The sequence below is a fragment of the Oncorhynchus gorbuscha genome, linkage group LG12 (genome assembly GCF_021184085.1).
Source record: "Oncorhynchus gorbuscha isolate QuinsamMale2020 ecotype Even-year linkage group LG12, OgorEven_v1.0, whole genome shotgun sequence".
In the NCBI taxonomy this organism is placed as follows: domain Eukaryota; kingdom Metazoa; phylum Chordata; class Actinopteri; order Salmoniformes; family Salmonidae; genus Oncorhynchus; species Oncorhynchus gorbuscha.
Window position 1 is genome coordinate 2,352,489 of NC_060184.1, and position 21,842 is coordinate 2,374,330.

Genomic DNA, 21,842 nt, shown 5'->3' on the forward strand with positions numbered 1-21,842 from the left:
GTGGACTCCAATCAAGTTGTAGAAACATCTCAAGGATGATCAATGGAAACATGATGCACCTGAGTGCAATTTCAAATGTCAAATAGCAAATGGTCTGAATACTTATGTAAATAAGGTATTTATTTTAAAAATGTTTAATGCATTTGCAAACATTTCGAAAAATCTGTTTTTACTTTGTCATTGAGGGACATTGTGTGTAGATTGATGATGATTTTAAAAAATATATCTATTTTAGAATAAGGCTGTAACGTAACAACATTTGGAAAAAGTCAAGGGGTCTGAATACTTTCCCAATTTATAGTTTGGGACTGTTAGTAATGAGCTCTAGAAGTGTATTGTTGGGTGAGGGGGGGGTGTTAATAATGGGTTATTTAAGTGTAGAGTCGGGGACTGTTATTAATTAGATCTAGATGTTTATAGTCGGGGACTGTTATTAATTAGATCTAGATGTTTATAGTTTGGGACTGTTATTAATTAGATCTAGATGTTTATAGTTTGGGACTGTTATTAATTAGATCTAGATGTTTATAGTCGGGGACTGTTATTAATTAGATCTAGATGTTTATAGTCGGGGACTGTTATTAATTAGATCTAGATGTTTATAGTTTGGGACTGTTATTAATTAGATCTAGATGTTTATAGTCGGGGACTGTTATTAATTAGATCTAGATGTTTATAGTTTGGGACTGTTATTAATTAGATCTAGATGTTTATAGTTTGGGACTGTTATTAATTAGATCTAGATGTTTATAGTCGGGGACTGTTATTAATTAGATCTAGATGTTTATAGTTTGGGACTGTTATTAATTAGATCTAGATGTTTATAGTCGGGGACTGTTATTAATTAGATCTAGATGTTTAAAGCGTTCTAGAAATGTATAGTTGAGGGGGGTTATTAACAAATTATAGAAGCTGCATATTATCAATATATCAAAGTGTCACCAACAAAAAGGTAAACAATAGGCCTATAGCTAATGCAGAATATGGCATTTATTTATCACATGTAAATAGCACTTCTCAGTAGTGCTCAAAGCCATTCCATCAGCATTCATTTTTAAATTCGAATCAATGAGCCCAATCGGGTCCTCCATGACAACTAAATCTTAAACAACAGAGTAGGGCTGGCTAATAAGTTCATAGTTTTGGGGTCATGCTCATGTAAAACAGTTTGGCTAATCTATACTTCCATATTTCCAAGTCCTATTCTTGAAGATCAAGGGGTATAACATTTATTGAAATGACTGGAATTCTGATAGACTGGTTTTTAATGTAAATATATAATTTAATCATATTATTATATGTAGTAGAAAGCGATGGGTTAGAAGAAGCCTACATAACCAACCCATAAAGTAACATTTTACAACCAGCTGTGTAAACTTTAACATTGATTTATCCTGCAATAGATGTTGTTCAATTGGTAAAAATACATTTTTTTATCTTCTTCTAATGTCTCTTAAGGGGGAAGTAATCTAAAGTAACTGAATGTAATCAGATTACGTTACTGAGTTTGGGGTAATCCAAAAGTTATGTTACCGATTACAATTTTGGACAGGTAACTAGTAACTGTAACAGATTACATTTAGAAAGCAACATACCCAATCCCGGTAATTAATTAATTTTGTACGTGTATAGTGTGGGGATTGTTATTAGTGAGTTATAGAAGTGTATAGTTGGGGGGGATATTAATGTGTTCTAGTATTGTATAGTTGTTGACTGTTATTAATGTGTTCTAGTATTGTATAGTTGTTGACTGTTATTAATGAGTTCTAGAAGTGTGTAGTTGGACATTGTTATTAATGAGTTCTAGAAGTGTATAGTTGGACATTGTTATTAATGAGTTCTAGAAGTGTATAGTTGGACATTGTTAATAATGAGTTCTAGAAGTGTATAGTTGGACATTGTTATTAATGAGTTCTAGAAGTGTATAGTTGGACATTGTTATTAATGAGTTGTAGAAGTGTATAGTTGGACATTGTTATTAATGAGTTCTAGAAGTGTATAGTTGGACATTGTTATTAATGAGTTGTAGAAGTGTATAGTTGGACATTGTTATTAATGAGTTCTAGAAGTGTGTAGTTCGAGGGTTATTAATACGTTCTAGAAGTGTATAGTTGGACATTGTTATTAATGAGTTCTAGAAGTGTATAGTTGGACATTGTTATTACTGAGTTCTAGAAGTGTATATTTGGACATTGTTATTGATGAGTTCTAGAAGTGTGTAGTTCGAGGGTTATTAATACGTTCTAGAAGTGTATAGTTGGGGGGTTATTAATGAGTTCTAGAAGTGTGTAGTTCGAGGGTTATTAATACGTTCTAGAAGTGTATAGTTGGGGGGTTATTAATGCCTTCTAGAAGTGTATAGTTGGACATTGTTATTAATGAGTTCTAGAAGTGTATATTTGGACATTGTTATTAATGCGTTCTAGAAGTGTGTAGTTCGAGGGTTATTAATACGTTCTAGAAGTGTATAGTTGGGGGGTTATTAATACGTTCTAGAAGTGTATAGTTGGGGGTTATTAATACGTTCTAGAAGTGTATAGTTGGGGGTTATTAATACGTTCTAGAAGTGTATAGTTGGGGGTTATTAATACGTTCTAGAAGTGTATAGTTGGACATTGTTATTAATGAGTTCTAGAAGTGTGTAGTTCGAGGGTTATTAATGAGTTCTAGAAGTGTATAGTTGGGGGGTTATTAATACGTTCTAGAAGTGTATAGTTGGGGGTTATTAATACGTTCTAGAAGTGTATAGTTGGGGGTTATTAATACGTTCTAGAAGTGTATAGTTGGGGGTTATTAATGAGTTCTAGAAGTGTATAGTTGGGGGGTTATTAATACGTTCTAGAAGTGTATAGTTCGGGGTTATTAATACGTTCTAGAAGTGTATAGTTGGGGGTTATTAATACGTTCTAGAAGTGTATAGTTGGGGGTTATTAATACGTTCTAGAAGTGTATAGTTGGGGGTTATTAATACGTTCTAGAAGTGTATAGTTCGAGGGTTATTAATGAGTTCTAGAAGTGTATAGTTGGGGGTTATTAATACGTTCTAGAAGTGTGTAGTTCGAGGGTTATTAATGAGTTCTAGAAGTGTATAGTTGGGGGTTATTAATACGTTCTAGAAGTGTATAGTTGGGGGGTTATTAATACGTTCTAGAAGTGTATAGTTGGGTGGTTATTAATACGTTCTAGAAGTGTATAGTTGGGGGTTATTAATGAGTTCTAGAAGTGTATAGTTGGGGGGGGTTATTAATACGTTCTAGAAGTGTATAGTTGGGGGTTATTAATACGTTCTAGAAGTGTATAGTTGGGGGTTATTAATACGTTCTAGAAGTGTATAGTTTGGGGTTATTAATGAGTTCTAGAAGTGTATAGTTGGGGGTTATTAATACGTTCTAGAAGTGTATAGTTGGGGGTTATTAATACGTTCTAGAAGTGTATAGTTGGGGGTTATTAATACGTTCTAGAAGTGTATAGTTGGGGGTTATTAATGAGTTCTAGAAGTGTATAGTTGGGGGTTATTAATACGTTCTATAAGTGTATAGTTGGGGGTTATTAATACGTTCTAGAAGTGTATAGTTGGGGGTTATTAATACGTTCTAGAAGTGTATAGTTTGGGGGTTATTAATGAGTTCTAGAAGTGTATAGTTGGGGGTTATTAATACGTTCTAGAAGTGTATAGTTGGGGGGTTATTAATACGTTCTAGAAGTGTATAGTTGGGGGGTTATTAATACGTTCTAGAAGTGTATAGTTGGGGGTTATTAATACGTTCTAGAAGTGTATAGTTGGGGGTTATTAATACGTTCTAGAAGTGTATAGTTGGGGGTTATTAATACGTTCTAGAAGTGTATAGTTGGGGGTTATTAATGCGTTCTAGAAGTGTATAGTTGGGGGGTTATTAATGAGTTCTAGAAGTGTATAGTTGGGGGGTTATTAATGCCTTCTAGAAATGTACACTTGGGGATTGTTATTCATGAGTTCTATAAGTGTACAGGTGGGGTCTGTTTTTAATTAGTTATAGAAGTGTATAGTTGGGATTGTTATTAATGAGTTGTAGAAGTTTATAGTTGGGGACTGTTGGGGTTATTAATGAGCTCTAACAGTGTATATTTGGGGACGATTTAATTATATATCTAGAAGTGTTTTGGGGGACTGTTATTAATGAGTTCTAGAGGTGAATAATTGTAGGTGTTATTAATGAGTTCTCGAAGTGTATCGTTGGCAGGGTTATTAATCAGTTCTGTAATTGTGCAGTTGAAAACAGACAGCAGTATTGTATCTTTCATATGGTGTACAGCAAAACATCTGTACAGCAGATAGCCAGAAGCTGTCAGAAGCTGGAGGAGTCTCCTAAAACAGGGCTGTTCTCAGACCGTCTCGTTGTTGTTGTTGTTGTTGTTGTTGTTGTTGTTGTTTTACAGGACATCGTCAGAAGCTGGAGGAGTCTCCTAAAACATGGCTGTTCTCAGACCGTCTCGTTGTTGTTGTTGTTGTTGTTGTCGTCAGAAGCTGGAGGAGTCTCCTAAAACAGGGCTGTTCTCAGACCGTCTCGTTGTTGTTGTTGTTGTTGTACAGGACATCGTCAGAAACTGGAGGAGTCTCCTAAAACAGGGCTGTTCTCAGACCGTCTCGTTGTTGTTGTTGTTGTTGTTGTTGTCAGAAGCTGGAGGAGTCTCCTAAAACAGGGCTGTTCTCAGACCGTCTCGTTGTTGTTGTTGTTGTTGTTGTTGTCAGAAGCTGGAGGAGTCTCCTAAAACAGGGCTGTTCTCAGACCGTCTCGTTGTTGTTGTTGTTGTTGTTGTTGTACAGGACATCGTCAGAAGCTGGAGGAGTCTCCTAAAACATGGCTGTTCTCAGACCGTCTCGTTGTTGTTGTTATTGTTGTTGTTGTACAGGACATCGTCAGAATCTAAAGGAGTCTCCTAAAACAGGGCTGTTCTCAGACCATCTCGTTGTTGTTGTTGTTGTTGTCGTCAGAAGCTGGAGGAGTCTCCTAAAACAGGGCTGTTCTCAGACCGTCTCGTTGTTGTTGTTGTTGTTGTTGTACAGGACATCGTCAGAAGCTAGAGGAGTCTCCTAAAACAGGGCTGTTCTCAGACCATCTCGTTGTTGTTGTTGTTGTACAGGACATCGTCAGAAGCTGGAGGAGTCTCCTAAAACAGGGCTGTTCTCAGACCATCTCGTTGTTGTTGTTGTTGTTGTTGTTGTTGTTGTTGTTGTTGTACAGGACATCGTCAGAAGCTAGAGGAGTCTCCTAAAACAGTGCTATTCTCAGACCGTCTGGTTGTTGTTGTTGTTGTTGTTGTACAGGACATCGTCAGAAGCTAGAGGAGTCTCCTAAAACAGTGCTATTCTCAGACCGTCTCAGTGAGCTGGAGAGGATCAGACAGACAACCATGAGAGTTGCCATGCCGACACAACCCCAACGACAGCCACTCAACGCCGGACCCAACTCCTTCAACCACCAGGGACAGACACAGACACCAGGTGAGTCTAATACCACTAACCCTAACCCCAGGGACAGACACAGACACCAGGTGAGTCTAATACCTCTAACCCCAACCCCAGGGACAGACACAGACACCAGGTGAGTCTAATACCACTAACCCTAACCCCAGGGACAGACACAGACACCAGGTGAGACCATAACATTACCCCCCCCTTAACCTTCTCAATACGAGGTGAGACCGTAACTTGAACCACTCTAACCCCAGTTACAGACAACGGTACATTTACATTACATTTACATTTTACATTTAAGTCATTTAGCAGACGCTCTTATCCAGAGCGACTTACAAATTGGTGCATTCACCTTATGACATCCAGTGGGACAGTCACTTAACAATAGTGCATCTAAAACTTAGGGGGGGTGGGGTGAGAGGGATTACTTAACCTATCCTAGGTATTCCTTAAAGAGGTGGGGTTTCAGGTGTCTCCGGAAGGTGGTGATTGACTCCGCTGTCCTGGCGTCGTGAGGGAGTTTGTTCCACCATTGGGGGGCCAGGGCAGCGAACAGTTTTGACTGGGCTGAGCGGGAGCTGTACTTCCTCAGTGGTAGGGAGGCGAGCAGGCCAGAGGTGGATGAACGCAGTGCCCTTGTTTGGGTGTAGGGCCTGATCAGAGCCTGGAGGTACTGAGGTGCCGTTCCCCTCACAGCTCCGTAGGCAAGCACCATGGTCTTGTAGCGGATGCGAGCTTCAACTGGAAGCCAGTGGAGAGAACGGAGGAGCGGGGTGACGTGAGAGAACTTGGGAAGGTTGAACACCAGACGGGCTGCGGCGTTCTGGATGAGTTGAAGGGGTTTAATGGCACAGGCAGGGAGCCCAGCCAACAGCGAGTTGCAGTAATCCAGACGGGAGATGACAAGTGCCTGGATTAGGACCTGCGCCGCTTCCTGTGTGAGGCAGGGTCGTACTCTGCGGATGTTGTAGAGCATGAACCTACAGGAACGGGCCACCGCCTTGATGTTAGTTGAGAACGACAGGGTGTTGTCCAGGATCACGCCAAGGTTCTTGGCGCTCTGGGAGGAGGACACAATGGAGTTGTCAACCGTGATGGCGAGATCATGGAACGGGCAGTCCTTCCCCGGGAGGAAGAGCAGCTCCGTCTTGCCGAGGTTCAGCTTGAGGTGGTGATCCGTCATCCACACTGATATGTCTGCCAGACATGCAGAGATGCGATTCGCCACCTGGTCATCAGAAGGGGGAAAGGAGAAGATTAATTGTGTGTCGTCTGCATAGCAATGATAAGAGAGACCATGTGAGGTTATGACAGAGCCAAGTGACTTGGTGTATAGCGAGAATAGGAGAGGGCCAAGAACAGAGCCCTGGGGGACACCAGTGGTGAGAGCGCGTGGTGAGGAGACAGATTCTCGCCACGCCACCTGGTAGGAGCGACCTGTCAGGTAGGACGCAATCCAAGCGTGGGCCGCGCCGGAGATGCCCAACTCGGAGAGGGTGGAGAGGAGGATCTGATGGTTCACAGTATCGAAGGCAGCCGATAGATCTAGAAGGATGAGAGCAGAGGAGAGAGAGTTAGCTTTAGCAGTGCGGAGCGCCTCCGTGATACAGAGGAGAGCAGTCTCAGTTGAATGACTAGTCTTGAAACCTGACTGATTTGGATCAAGAAGGTCATTCAGAGAGAGATAGCGGGAGAGCTGGCCAAGGACGGCACGTTCAAGAGTTTTGGAGAGAAAAGAAAGAAGGGATACTGGTCTGTAATTGTTGACATCGGAGGGATCGAGTGTAGGTTTTTTCAGAAGGGGTGCAACTCTCGCTCTCTTGAAGACGGAAGGGACGTAGCCAACGGTCAGGGATGAGTTGATGAGCGAGGTGAGGTAAGGGAGAAGGTCTCCGGAAATGGTCTGGAGAAGAGAGGAGGGGATAGGGTCAAGCGGGCAGGTTGTTGGGCGGCCGGCCGTCACAAGACGCGAGATTTCATCTGGAGAGAGAGGGGAGAAAGAGGTCAGAGCACAGGGTAGGGCAGTGTGAGCAGAACCAGCGGTGTCGTTTGACTTAGCAAACGAGGATCGGATGTCGTCGACCTTCTTTTCAAAATGGTTGACGAAGTCATCTGCAGAGAGGGAGGAGGGGGGGGGAGGGGGCGGAGGATTCAGGAGGGAGGAGAAGGTGGCAAAGAGCTTCCTAGGGTTAGAGGCAGATGCTTGGAATTTAGCGTGGTAGAAAGTGGCTTTAGCAGCAGAGACAGAGGAGGAAAATGTAGAGAGGAGGGAGTGAAAGGATGCCAGGTCCGCAGGGAGGCGAGTTTTCCTCCATTTCCGCTCGGCTGCCCGGAGCCCTGTTCTGTGAGCTCGCAATGAGTCATCGAGCCACGGAGCGGGAGGGGAGGACCGAGCCGGCCTGGAGGATAGGGGACATAGAGAGTCAAGGGATGCAGAGAGGGAGGAGAGGAGGGTTGAGGAGGCAGAATCAGGAGATAGGTGGGAGAAGGTTTGAGCGGAGGGAAGAGATGATAGGATGGAAGAGGAGAGAGTAGCGGGGGAGAGAGAGCGAAGGTTGGGACGGCGCGATACCATCCGAGTAGGGGCAGTGTGGGAGGTGTTGGATGAGAGCGAGAGGGAAAAGGATACAAGGCAGTGGTCGGAGACTTGGAGGGGAGTTGCAATGAGGTTAGTGGAAGAACAGCATCTAGTAAAGATGAGGTCGAGCGTATTGCCTGCCTTGTGAGTAGGGGGAAGGTGAGAGGGTGAGGTCAAAAGAGGAGAGGAGTGGAAAGAAGGAGGCAGAGAGGAAAGAGTCAAAGGTAGACGTGGGGAGGTTAAAGTCGCCCAGAACTGTGAGAGGTGAGCCGTCCTCAGGAAAGGAGCTTATCAAGGCATCAAGCTCATTGATGAACTCTCCGAGGGAACCTGGAGGGCGATAAATGATAAGGATGTTAAGCTTGAAAGGGCTAGTAACTGTGACAGCATGGAATTCAAAGGAGGCGATAGACAGATGGGTAAGGGGAGAAAGAGAGAATGACCACTTGGGAGAGATGAGGATCCCGGTGCCACCACCCCGCTGACCAGACGCTCTCGGGGTGTGCGAGAACACGTGGGCGGACGAAGAGAGAGCAGTAGGAGTAGCAGTGTTGTCTGTGGTGATCCATGTTTCCGTCAGTGCCAAGAAGTTACCAGGTGAGACCGTAACTATAACACTCTAACACCAGTTACAGACAACGGTACCAGGTGAGACCGTAACTATAACACTCTAACCCCAGTTACAGACAACGGTACCAGGTGAGACCGTAACTATAACACTCTAACACCAGTTACAGACAACGGTACCAGGTGAGACCGTAACTATAACACTCTAACCCCAGTTACAGACAACGGTACCAGGTGAGACCGTAACTATAACACTCTAACCCCAGTTACAGACAACGGTACCAGGTGGGACCGTAACTATAACACTCTAACACCAGTTACAGACAACGGTACCAGGTGAGACCTATAACACTCTATAACACTCTAACCCCAGTTACAGACAACGGTACCAGGTGAGACCGTAACTATAACACTCTAACCCCAGTTACAGACAACGGTACCAGGTGAGACCGTAACTATAACACTCTAACCCCAGTTACAGACAACGGTACCAGGTGAGACCGTAACTATAACACTCTAACACCAGTTACAGACAACGGTACCAGGTGAGACCGTAACTATAACACTCTAACACCAGTTACAGACAACGGTACCAGGTGAGACCGTAACTATAACACTCTAACACCAGTTACAGACAACGGTACCAGGTGAGACCGTAACTATAACACTCTAACCCCAGTTACAGACAACGGTACCAGGTGCTTGAACCACCGTTACAGACAACGGTACCAGGTAACTATAACACTCTAACCCCAGTTACAGACAACGGTACCAGGTGAGACCGTAACTTGAACCACTCTAACCCCAGTTACAGACAACGGTACCAGGTGAGACCGTAACTATAACACTCTAACACCAGTTACAGACAACGGTACCAGGTGAGACCGTAACTATAACACTCTAACACCAGTTACAGACAACGGTACCAGGTGAGACCGTAACTATAACACTCTAACCCCAGTTACAGACAACGGTACCAGGTGAGACCGTAACTATAACACTCTAACCCCAGTTACAGACAACGGTACCAGGTGAGACCGTAACTACAACACTCTAACACCAGTTACAGACAACGGTACCAGGTGAGACCGTAACTCTAACACCAGTTACAGACAACGGTACCAGGTGAGACCGTAACTATAACACTCTAACACCAGTTACAGACAACGGTACCAGGTGAGACCGTAACTATAACACTCTAACCCCAGTTACAGACAACGGTACCAGGTGAGACCGTAACTATAACACTCTAACACCAGTTACAGACAACGGTACCAGGTGAGACCGTAACTATAACACTCTAACCCCAGTTACAGACAACGGTACCAGGTGAGACCGTAACTATAACACTCTAACCCCAGTTACAGACAACGGTACCAGGTGAGACCGTAACTATAACACTCTAACACCAGTTACAGACAACGGTACCAGGTGAGACCGTAACTATAACACTCTAACCCCAGTTACAGACAACGGTACCAGGTGAGACCGTAACTATAACACTCTAACCCCAGTTACAGACAACGGTACCAGGTGAGACCGTAACTATAACACTCTAACACCAGTTACAGACAATGGTACCAGGTGAGACCGTAACTATAACACTCTAACACCAGTTACAGACAACGGTACCAGGTGAGACCGTAACTATAACACTCTAACCCCAGTTACAGACAACGGTACCAGGTGAGACCGTAACTTGAACACACACAGCCTTTTATGTTCCAGTTCCTATTCTAGTTCTCTAGTTGTCTGTATCTATTACATCGGCCCTCCTCCTCCTCCTCCTCCTCCCCTCCAACCATCCCTCTCCTCCTTCCTCCAGACCCTCGCCAGTCTCAGTCATCTCCTTCCTGGTCCTATGAGCAGTCCTACCCGTCCTACCTGAGTCCTATGACCTCCCCGTCGGTCCACTCCACCACGCCCCTCTCCTCCAGCCGAGCCACCGGCCTGCCCAACATCACTGACCTGCCCCGCCGCCTGCCAGGTAACACAAACACACGAACACTGACGCGTACGCACACTAACCCACTCACACACTCTCACACACACACTAGAAATAAACTATAACTAACACCAAGAATCAGATTAAATGACATTTGCTCTGTGATTTGTTTCTCTTTAACTCTGTTGGATTTCAAAATAGCCACTTCTACCCCAGTTAGCACATAATGTTCTGAGAACCATATGTTTCTTAAAGCTTGGTGGTAGTGTGGTTGTCCTATGGTTATTTATCATACAACCTTCCCACAACGTTCTGGGAACGGTGCAGGATTGGCATTGGAACACAGCACATTTAAGTAACTTGACAAAAAAACATAATTTTCTAATTGTTTTTCATTACTTTAACAGCATTTTCCCAAAAGTTCAAACATGGTTACATTTCATTTTCATTTTGGTTCTAGCAACGTTCTCCAACTGGTTTGACATTGGGAATGTTCTCAAATAGAAACAACATTCTTCTGTGGGAATGTTTCATCCAGGTTTACTCATGGTTCTGTGGGACTGTTTCATCCAGGTTTACTCATGGTTCTGTGGGACTGTTTCATCCAGGTTTACTCATGGTTCTGTGGGAATGTTTCATCCAGGTTTACTCATGGTTCTGTGGGACTGTTTCATCCAGGTTTACTCATGGTTCTGTGGGACTGTTTCATCCAGGTTTACTCATGGTTCTGTGGGACTGTTTCATCCAGGTTTACTCATGGTTCTGTGGGACTGTTTCATCCAGGTTTACTCATGGTTCTGTGGGACTGTTTCATCCAGGTTTACTCATGGTTCTGTGGGACTGTTTCATCCAGGTTTACTCATGGTTCTGTGGGACTGTTTCATCCAGGTTTACTCATGGTTCTGTGGGACTGTTTCATCCAGGTTTACTCATGGTTCTGTGGGACTGTTTCATCCAGGTTTACTCATGGTTCTGTGGGACTGTTTCATCCAGGTTTACTCATGGTTCTGTGGGACTGTTTCATCCAGGTTTACTCATGGTTCTGTGGGACTGTTTCATCCAGGTTTACTCATGGTTCTGTGGGACTGTTTCATCCAGGTTTACTCATGGTTCTGTGGGACTGTTTCATCCAGGTTTTACTCATGGTTCTGTGGGACTGTTTCATCCAGGTTTACTCATGGTTCTGTGGGACTGTTTCATCCAGGTTTACTCATGGTTCTGTGGGACTGTTTCATCCAGGTTTACTCATGGTTCTGTGGGACTGTTTCATCCAGGTTTACTCATGGTTCTGTGGGACTGTTTCATCCAGGTTTACTCATGGTTCTGTGGGACTGTTTCATCCAGGTTTACTCATGGTTCTGTGGGAATGTTTCATCCAGGTTTACTCATGGTTCTGTGGGACTGTTTCATCCAGGTTTACTCATGGTTCTGTGGGACTGTTTCATCCAGGTTTACTCATGGTTGTATTTCACGTCAAGTTCTCAATTTGTTCTGAGAATGTTAAGAAAACATTCCATAAAAACAAGATACATAAAATCATTAACATTCCGTTCTTCAACAAAACTCTCTTTATAATCTACCTTGTTAAGTGTGTTGGCCACACCCACTAATTTGCCACACCTGATCTTAATGAGTGCTTGTTTCCTTTGAAATGGGGTTTGTTTGAATAAACTAAAATGAACAGCTTTGCTGTTAGAATGGATACTTCAGAGGACCATTCAGAAATGTTCTCATAGAATAGATGTTTCAGGCATCCCAGGTTGACATAATTTCCAGCTGCAGACTAGTAATTAGTATCTAAGATTTGCTCTTATTCTGTTGGGATCGATAGTCTCAGAGTTTAACCATTTACAGTTGTGTAGCTGATGCTCTATGTGGTTTAGGTCTAAACTATTTGCAATAACAGCTCATGCTGTGGGTTTGCTCAGTCTTGGTACTCAAACCTGTGCCACCTCAGCTTACACCAAGGTACGCGTGGTCTGAAGAGGATTTCCTCAGTAGGGTTTTTTATGCATAACAGTAGAAAAGGTGGTTCTATGATGCCTGATCATGTCTGTGCTCACGGGGGTGGGCCAATGACTCAGTTCAACTTTGAAGGGATTCTCTCACATTAAAGGTTTAACATCACGTTACATAATTTCACAAATACTATATTCTTTACTCATTAATTTTATACAAGAATTAGATGCAAACCCCATTATTGAGAAATGTACACATTCAGAGATATAGTTATGTGTGTTTCCTGTCCTCTCCGAGGTCACCAAATGAAAAACACTCGTCATACCCGTCCCTTTAGTGTCCATTCCCACCATCAAACAAGTGGACATTTTGTTTCAAATTCCCCTTTTGGAGATTTAGGAGTTCGGCCACATGAAATCCTTTGTTCTCTCTGTCTCTCTTTCTTCATGGCCAGGGGGAGAGAGTCTCCTCCAGGAATGTATAACCTGAGATAACAGAACCTGGGTGTAGGAGAGAGTGGGAAACAGTGATCTATACCCAGAAAGGGCCACGTCATGACACCATGTGTCCTATCTGTGCTTGGAGTTCAAAAAAATCAAAATAACCTCTTACTAAAACCTCCCAGGAAGGCTTTAAAGGAACCACAGTAAAACGTTCTCTGTACCTCCCTGGAACCACAGTAAAACGTTCTCAGAACCTCCCTGGAACCACAGTAAAACAATCTCCAAACCTCCCTGAAACCAGAGTAAAACGTTCTCAGAACCTCCCTGGAACCACAGTAAAACAATCTCCGAACCTCCCTGGAACCACAGTAAAACGTTCTCCGAACCTCCCTGGAACCACAGTAAAACGTTCTCAGAACCTCCCTGCAACCTAAACATAAACATTCCCAGAACCTCCCTGCAACCTAAACATAAACATTCCCAGAACAAGCATATTTTCACTTCTGTTCTCTAAGAACATAAAAAATGTTCAGTTTTACCAGTCAGGAAACATATGTTTTCCTTCCTACAACCAATTTGAAACCGAAACCATATGTTCCAAACTGCCAAGGGAACCAATGTGCTAGCTGGGAAGTGTTTGCTACAGTCTGTCAGACACATAGCGTGGGTCTGTTGTCCTCTGTTTGTTCATTCTCCTGTAGACTTTAGATATATTGGGGCTAAGGGGTGTGGCCTACCTGACTGGTTCCCTAAGCAGCGGTTAGCACAGATCAGATTTTTTTATCCTTGCTGTGAGACTTTTGATCCACGAGGACTCTGGGTAATAACAGGACCGGCATAATGACAGACTGAGGGACAAAGAAACCACTTTATACGCCGCCTCCTTCGCAATGTATGCTGGGTATTTAAAACGTCCATTATTGTCCGGACAGCAGAATCTGTCCCTCTCTCTCCATCTCACTTCATCCTCTCCCTCCAGCTCTCTATCTCTCCCTCCTCTTTCTCCATCCATCTCTCTCTTCACCTGCTACTGGCAATATATACTTTTACTTATAATGAAGTCCATCCATCTGTCCTTCAGGGTAAAGACCTAAGTGACTGTAAAACTCCCTTTGGGCCCTCAGTTTCACAAGTCTCAATGGAGATGATGGCAAGGGATGAGAGTCGTCCTTCATCAGTCCGGTTTCGGCTGTGTCTTTTGTTAGTTTCAGCGCAGGAAATGACCTCTCTATGGATGCTGTTGTGGTTGGTATAGTGAGGAGCAGCTGCTGTAACTTCGATGCCTCTGGGACCATCTGTGTCATGCTGGAACAAAAAAGCCGAGGAGGTGATTTGTCTCGTACCATTTGTGAACTGTAAAACCTGTACAAGATCAGCCTTAAATCTAATGAAATCAAAGTACTTGGTATATTTTGACTCTCGTTTTGATGGTCGGTGTAAACTCTCAACAGAACATTAATATTATCCAGTAGATGTTCTAATCTGATCAGCTGTTTACTACGAGTTTAGCTTTCAGTCAGTCCCAGATCATTGCACTTGATTCGCTCATCGAAACTGTTGCCTCCATTCCAGTGCTTTCATTGTGTCGCTGATACGGCAGAAACCAGAGGTGGCTGGTAGGGGGGGGAGACATAGGAGGACGGGCTCGTTGTAATGGCTGGGATGGAGTAAATGGAACGGAGTCAAACATGTGGTTTCCATATGTTTGCTGTGTTTGAAACCTCTCCATTCATTCCATTCCAGTCATTACAATGAGCCTGTCCTCCTATAGCACCTCTCACCAGCCTCCTCTGGCAGAAAAACATGTCCAGCTCATTGTTTAATTGAAAATTCCAAGCAGCTAACACAGTGGCGGTCTCTGAATGGGTTGCTAATTAAAGTTCCATCATGAGCCATGAACAAGCAGAGTCAATGTGGAGGCTATATACAGGGGGTACTGGTACAGAGTCAATGTGGAGGCTATATACAGGGGGTACTGGTACAGAGTCAATGTGGAGGCTATATACAGGGTGTTACGATACAGAGTCAATGTGGAGGCTATATACAGGGGGTACTGGTACAGAGTCAATGTGGAGGCTATATACAGGGGCTACCGGTACAGAGTCAATGTGGAGGCTATATACAGGGGGTACTGGTACAGAGTCAATGTGGAGGCTATATACAGGGGGTACTGGTACAGAGTCAATGTGGAGGCTATATACAGGGGGTACTGGTACAGAGTCAATGTGGAGGCTATATACAGGGGGTACTGGTACAGAGTCAATGTGGAGGCTATATACAGAGGGTACAAGTACAGAGTCAATGTGGAGGCTATATACAGGGGGTACTGGTACAGAGTCAATGTGGAGGCTATATACAGGGGCTACCGGTACAGAGTCAATGTGGAGGCTATATACAGGGGGTACCGGTACAGAGTCAATGTGGAGGCTATATACAGGGGGTACTGGTACAGAGTCAATGTGGAGGCTATATACAGGGGCTACCGGTACAGAGTCAATGTGGAGGCTATATACAGGGGGTACCGGTACAGAGTCAATGTGGAGGCTATATACAGGGGGTACTGGTACAGAGTCAATGTGGAGGCTATATACAGGGGGTACCGGTACAGAGTCAATGTGGAGGCTATATACAGGGGGTACCGGTACAGAGTCAATGTGGAGGCTATATACAGGGTGTTACGGTACAGAGTCAATGTGGAGGCTATATACAGGTTGTTACGGTACAGAGTCAATGTGGAGGCTATATACAGGTTGTTACGGTACAGAGTCAATGTGGAGGCTATATACAGGGTGTACCGGTACAGAGTCAATGTGGAGGCTATATACAGGGGGTACCGGTACAGAGTCAATGTAGAGGCTATATACAGGGGGTACCATTAGAGAGTCAATGTGGAGGCTATATACAGGGGGTACCGGTACAGAGTCAATGTGGAGGCTATATACAGGGTGTTACGGTACAGAGTCAATGTGGAGGCTATATACAGGGGGTACCGGTACAGAGTCAATGTGGAGGCTATATACAGGGTGTTACGGTACAGAGTCAATGTGGAGGCTATATACAGGGGGTACCGGTACAGAGTCAATGTGGAGGCTATATACAGGGGGTACCGGTACAGAGTCAATGTGGAGGCTATATACAGGGGTACCGGTACAGAGTCAATGTGGAGGCTATATACAGGGGGTACCTGTACAGAGTCAATGTGGAGGTTATATACAGGGGGTACCAGTACAGAGTCAATGTGGAGGCTATATACAAGTACCATACAGAGTCAATGTGGAGGCTATATACAGGGGGTACCGGTACAGAGTCAATGTGGACACTATATACAGGGTGTTACGGTACAGAGTCAATGTGGAGGCTATATACGGGGTGTACCAGTACAGAGTCAATGTGGAGGCTATATACAGGGTGTACTGGTACAGAGTCAATGTGGAGGCTATATACAGGGGGGGCCGGTACAGAGTCAATGTGGAGGCTATATACAGGGGGTACCGGTACAGAGTCAATGTGGAGGCTATATACAGGGGGTACTGGTACAGAGTCAATGTGGAGGCTATATACAAGTACCATACAGAGCCAATGTGGAGGCTATATACAGGTGGTACCGGTACAGAGTCAATGTGGAGGCTATATACAAGTGGTACCGGTACAGAGTCAATGTGGACACTATATACAGGGTGTTACGGTACAGAGTCAATGTTTTGACTGGGCTGAGCGGGAACTGTACTTCCTCAGTGGTAGGGAGGCGAGCAGGCCAGAGGTGGATGAATATACAGGTACCATACAGAGTCAATGTGGAGGCTATATACAGGTACCATACAGAGTCAATGTGGAGGCTATATACAGGTACCATACAGAGTCAATGTGCGGGGGGCACCGTTAGTCGAGGTAATGGAGGTAATATGTACATGTAGGTAGAGGTCTGGGGGTAGAAACTGTTAAGGAGCCTTTTGGTTCTAGACTTGACGCTCCGGTACCGCTTGCCGTGCAGTAGCAGAGAGAACAGTCTATGACTAGGGTGACTTGAGTCTTTGACAATTTTTAGGGCATTCCTCTGACACCGCCTGATATAGAGGTCCTGGATGGCAGGAAACTTAGCCCTCTGAAGTGCCTTGCGGTCGGAGGCCGAGCAGTTTCCATACCAGGCAGTGATGCAACCAGTCAGGATGCTCTCGATGGTGCAGCTGTAGAACCTTTTGAGGATCTGAGGACCCATGCCAAATCTTTTCAGTTTCCTGAGGGGGAATATTCTTTGTCGTGCCCTCTTCACGACTGTCTTAGTGTGTTTGGACCATGTTAGTTTGTTGGTGATGTGGACACCAAGGAACTTGAAGCTCTCAACCTGCTCCACTACAGCCCTGTTGATGAGAATAGGGGAATGCTTGGTCCTCCTTTACCTGTAGTCCACAATCATCTCCTTTGTCTTGATCACGTTGAGGGAGAGGTTGTTGTCCTGGTACCACACGGCCAGGTCTCTGACCTCCTCCCTATAGGCTGTCACATCGTTTTTGATGATCAGGCCTACCACTGTTGTGTCATTGGCAAACTTGATGATGGTGTTGGAGTCGTGCCTGGCCATGCAATCATGAGTGAACAGGGAGTACAGGAGGGAACTTAGCACACACCCCTGAGGTAATCCCGTGTTGAGGATCAGCGTGGTGGATGCATTGTTTCCTACCCTCACCACCTGGGGGTGGCCCGTCAAGAAGGCCAGGATCCAGTTACAGAGGGAGGTGTTTAGTCCCGGGGTCCTTAGCTTAGTGATGAGCTTTGAGGGCACTATGGTGTTGAACGCTGAGCTGTAGTCAATGAACAGCATTCTCACATAGGTGTTCCTTTTGTCCAGGTGGGAAAGGGCATTGTGGAGTGCAATAGAGATTGCATCATCTGTGGATCTGTTTGGGCGGTATGCAAATTGGAGTGGGTCTAGGGTTTCTAGGATAAATGGTGTTGATTTGAGCCATGACCAGCCTTTCAAAGCTCTTCATGGCTGAGTGCTACAGGTCGGTAGTCATTTAGGCAGGTTAACTTAGTGTTCTTGGGCACAGGGACTATGGTGGTCTGCTTGAAAAATGTTGGTATTACAGCCTTGGTCGGCGCATGCTCTGAGTACACGTCCTGGTAATCCATCTGGCCCTGCAACCTTGTGAATGTTGACCTGTTTAACGGTCTTAATCACATCGGCTACGGAGAGCGGGATCACACAGTTGGTGAAGCTGGTGCTCTCATGCATGTTTCAGTGTTACTTGCATAAAAGTAATTTAGCTCGTCCAGTAGGTTTGTGTCACTGGGTAGCTTGTGGCTGTGCTTCCCTTTGTAGTCGGTAATAGTTTGCAAACCCTTCCACATCTGACGAGCGTCAGGGCCGGTGTAGTACGAGTCAATCTTAGTCCTGTATTGAGCCTTTGCCTGATTGATGATTTGTCGGAGGGCATAGCGGGATTTTTTTTATAAGCTTCTGGGTTAGAGTCCCGCTCCTTGAAGCCGGCAGCTCTTCCCTGTAACTTTGCGGATGTTGCCTGTAATCCATAACTTCTGTGACTTATGTGGGTTACTCCTCAATGCCATCAGAGTAATCCCAGAACACATGAACACGTAAACCTTGGAACATATCCCAGTCCTGTATCTGCTTCATCTGACCACTTTCTTATTGACCGAGTCACTGGTGCTTCCTGATTTAGTTTTTGCTTGTAAGCAGGAATCAGGAGGATAGAAGTATGGTCATATTTGCCAAATAGAGGGCGAGTGTAACGGTTTTCTTCTGGTGAAAGAGAGGCGGACCAAAATGCAGCGTGGTTAGTTTTGTATTTAATAAAGATGAAAATACAACAATCTACAAAACAAGAAACGTGAAAAAAACGGAACAGTCCTATCTGGTGCCACAAACACAGACAGGAACAATCACCCACAAGAGACCTAAAGAATATGGTTCCCAATAAGAGACAACGATAAACACCTGCCTCTGATTGAGAACCACTCTAGGCAACCATAGACTTACCTAGAGTACTACTCTAACCACAATCCCATAACTACAAACAACACCAGACAAAACAAACCACATAAATCCCCATGTCACATCCTGGCCTCACCAAAATACTAACGAAAACACAGAATACTAAGGCCAGGGCTTGACAGCGAGGGAGATATTTGTATGCGTCTCTGTGTGAAGTAAAGGTGGTCTAGAGTTTTTTTCCCTCTGGTTTCACATTTAACATGCTAATAGAAATTATTGCCCATATATGCTGCCCCATATATCTCAAGAGAAGCTCACTGCCCAAAAAGTAAGGTGGAAACTTATAGCTTCCTAACCTCCTACAAAATGTATGACCATATTAGAGACACGTATTTCCCTCAGATTACACAGACCCACAATTAATAAAAAATATAATTTTCTCCACAATCACCCGACCTCAACCAAATTGAGATGGTTTTGGATGAGTCGGCAAAGCAGCCAACAGGTGCTCGGTATATATGGAAACTCCTTCAAGACTGTTGGAAAAGCATTCCAGGTGAAGCTGGTTGAGAGATTGCCAAGAGTGTGCAAAGCTGTCATCAAGGCAAAGGGTGGCTATTTGAAGAATCTCAAATTGTAAATATATTTTGATTGTTTAACACTTTTTTGGTTACTACGTGATTCCATATGTGTTATTTCATAGTTTTGATGTCTTCACTTCCTTTTTACAATGTAGAAAATAGTAGAAATGAAGGGAAACCCTTGAATGGGGGTATGTGTTCTAAAACCTTTGAACAGTAGTGTACATTTTCAATACTTGATCTGAATCCACCAATCAAATGTGCTATAAAAGGTTCCTGTCTGCATGGCACTCAAGGGTACAGAAAAACCCTGCTTCTCCAAGCAGTTAGGCTGCACACATTAACACATCATCACATCATCACATTAACACATCATCACATCATCACATTATCACATTAACACATCATCACATTAACACATCATCACATCATCACATTACCACATCATCACATCATCACATTAACACATCATCACATTAACACATCATCACATTAACACATTAACACATTAACACATTAACACATTAACACATCATCACATTAACACATTATCACATTAACACATCATCACATTAACACATCATCACATTAACACATTATCACATTAACACATCATCACATTAACACATCATCACATTAACACATCATCACATTAACACATTAACACATTACCACATTAACACATTAACACATCATCACATTAACACATTAACACATCATCACATTAACACATCATCACATCAACACATCATCACATCATCACATTAACACATCATCACATTAACACATTAACACATCATCACATTATCACATTAACACGTCATCACATTAACACATTAACACATTACCACATCATCACATTATCACATTAACACATTAACACATTAACACATCATCACATTATCACATTAACACATTAACACATTAACACATCATCACATCATCACATTAACACATCATCACATTAACACATTAACACATTAACACATCATCACATTATCACATTACCACATTAACACATTAACACATCATCACATTATCACATTAACACATCATCACATTAACACATCATCACATTAACACATTAACACATCATCACATTAACACATCATCACATCATCACATTATCACATTAACACATTAACACATTACCACATTATCACATTAACACATTACCACATTAACACATCATCACATTATCACATTAACACATCATCACATTAACACATCATCACATTAACACATTAACACATCATCACATTAACACATTAACACATTACCACATTAACACATTAACACATCATCACATTAACACATTAACACATCATCACATTATCACATTAACACATCATCACATTAACACATCATCACATTAACACATTAACACATCATCACATTAACACATTAACACATTACCACATTAACACATTAACACAGCATCACATTAACACATCATCACATCATCACATTAACACATCATCACATTAATACATTAACACATCATCACATTATCACATTAACACATCATCACATTAACACATCATCACATTATCACATTAACACATCATCACATTAACACATCATCACATTAACACATTAACACATCATCACATTACCACATTAACACATTAACACATTAACACATTAACACATCATCACATTAACACATCATCACATTAACACATCATCACATTAACACATTATCACATTAACACATCATCACATTAACACATCATCACATTAACACATCATCACATTAACACATTAACACATCATCACATTATCACATTAACACATCATCACATTAACACATCATCACATTAACACATTAACACATCATCACATTAACACATTAACACATCATCACATTATCACATTAACACATTATCACATTAACACATCATCACATTAACACATTAACACATCATCACATTAACACATTAACACATAATCACATTAACACATTAACACATCATCACATTATCACATCATCACATTAACACATCATCACATTAACACATCATCACATTATCACATTAACACATTATCACATTAACACATCATCACATTAACACATTAACACATCATCACATTATCACATTAACACATTATCACATTAACACATCATCACATTAACACATTAACACATCATCACATTAACACATTAACACATCATCACATTAACACATTAACACATCATCACATTATCACATCATCACATTATCACATTAACACATCATCACATTAACACATCATCACATTAACACATCATCACATGATCACATTAACACATTAACAATGTTTATGAATGTGTGCTGTTAGTGAGACTACTTGCCTCATCTCACCAGTGGTGGAAAAAGT

The 21,842-nt window shown here is 43.0% G+C and overlaps 1 protein-coding gene across 1 annotated transcript in view; it reads left to right on the forward strand.

Annotated features, from left to right (window-relative positions):
* The window catches only part of LOC123990452 (runt-related transcription factor 2-like), a 164,294-nt gene that overhangs the window by 128,564 nt on the left and 13,888 nt on the right, over positions 1–21,842 (forward strand). Inside the window, exons 5-6 of the mRNA XM_046290989.1 lie at positions 5,306–5,482; positions 10,426–10,587. Of these exons, the coding sequence (XP_046146945.1) occupies positions 5,306–5,482; positions 10,426–10,587 (339 nt within the window). The remainder of the gene's footprint in view (positions 1–5,305; positions 5,483–10,425; positions 10,588–21,842) is intronic.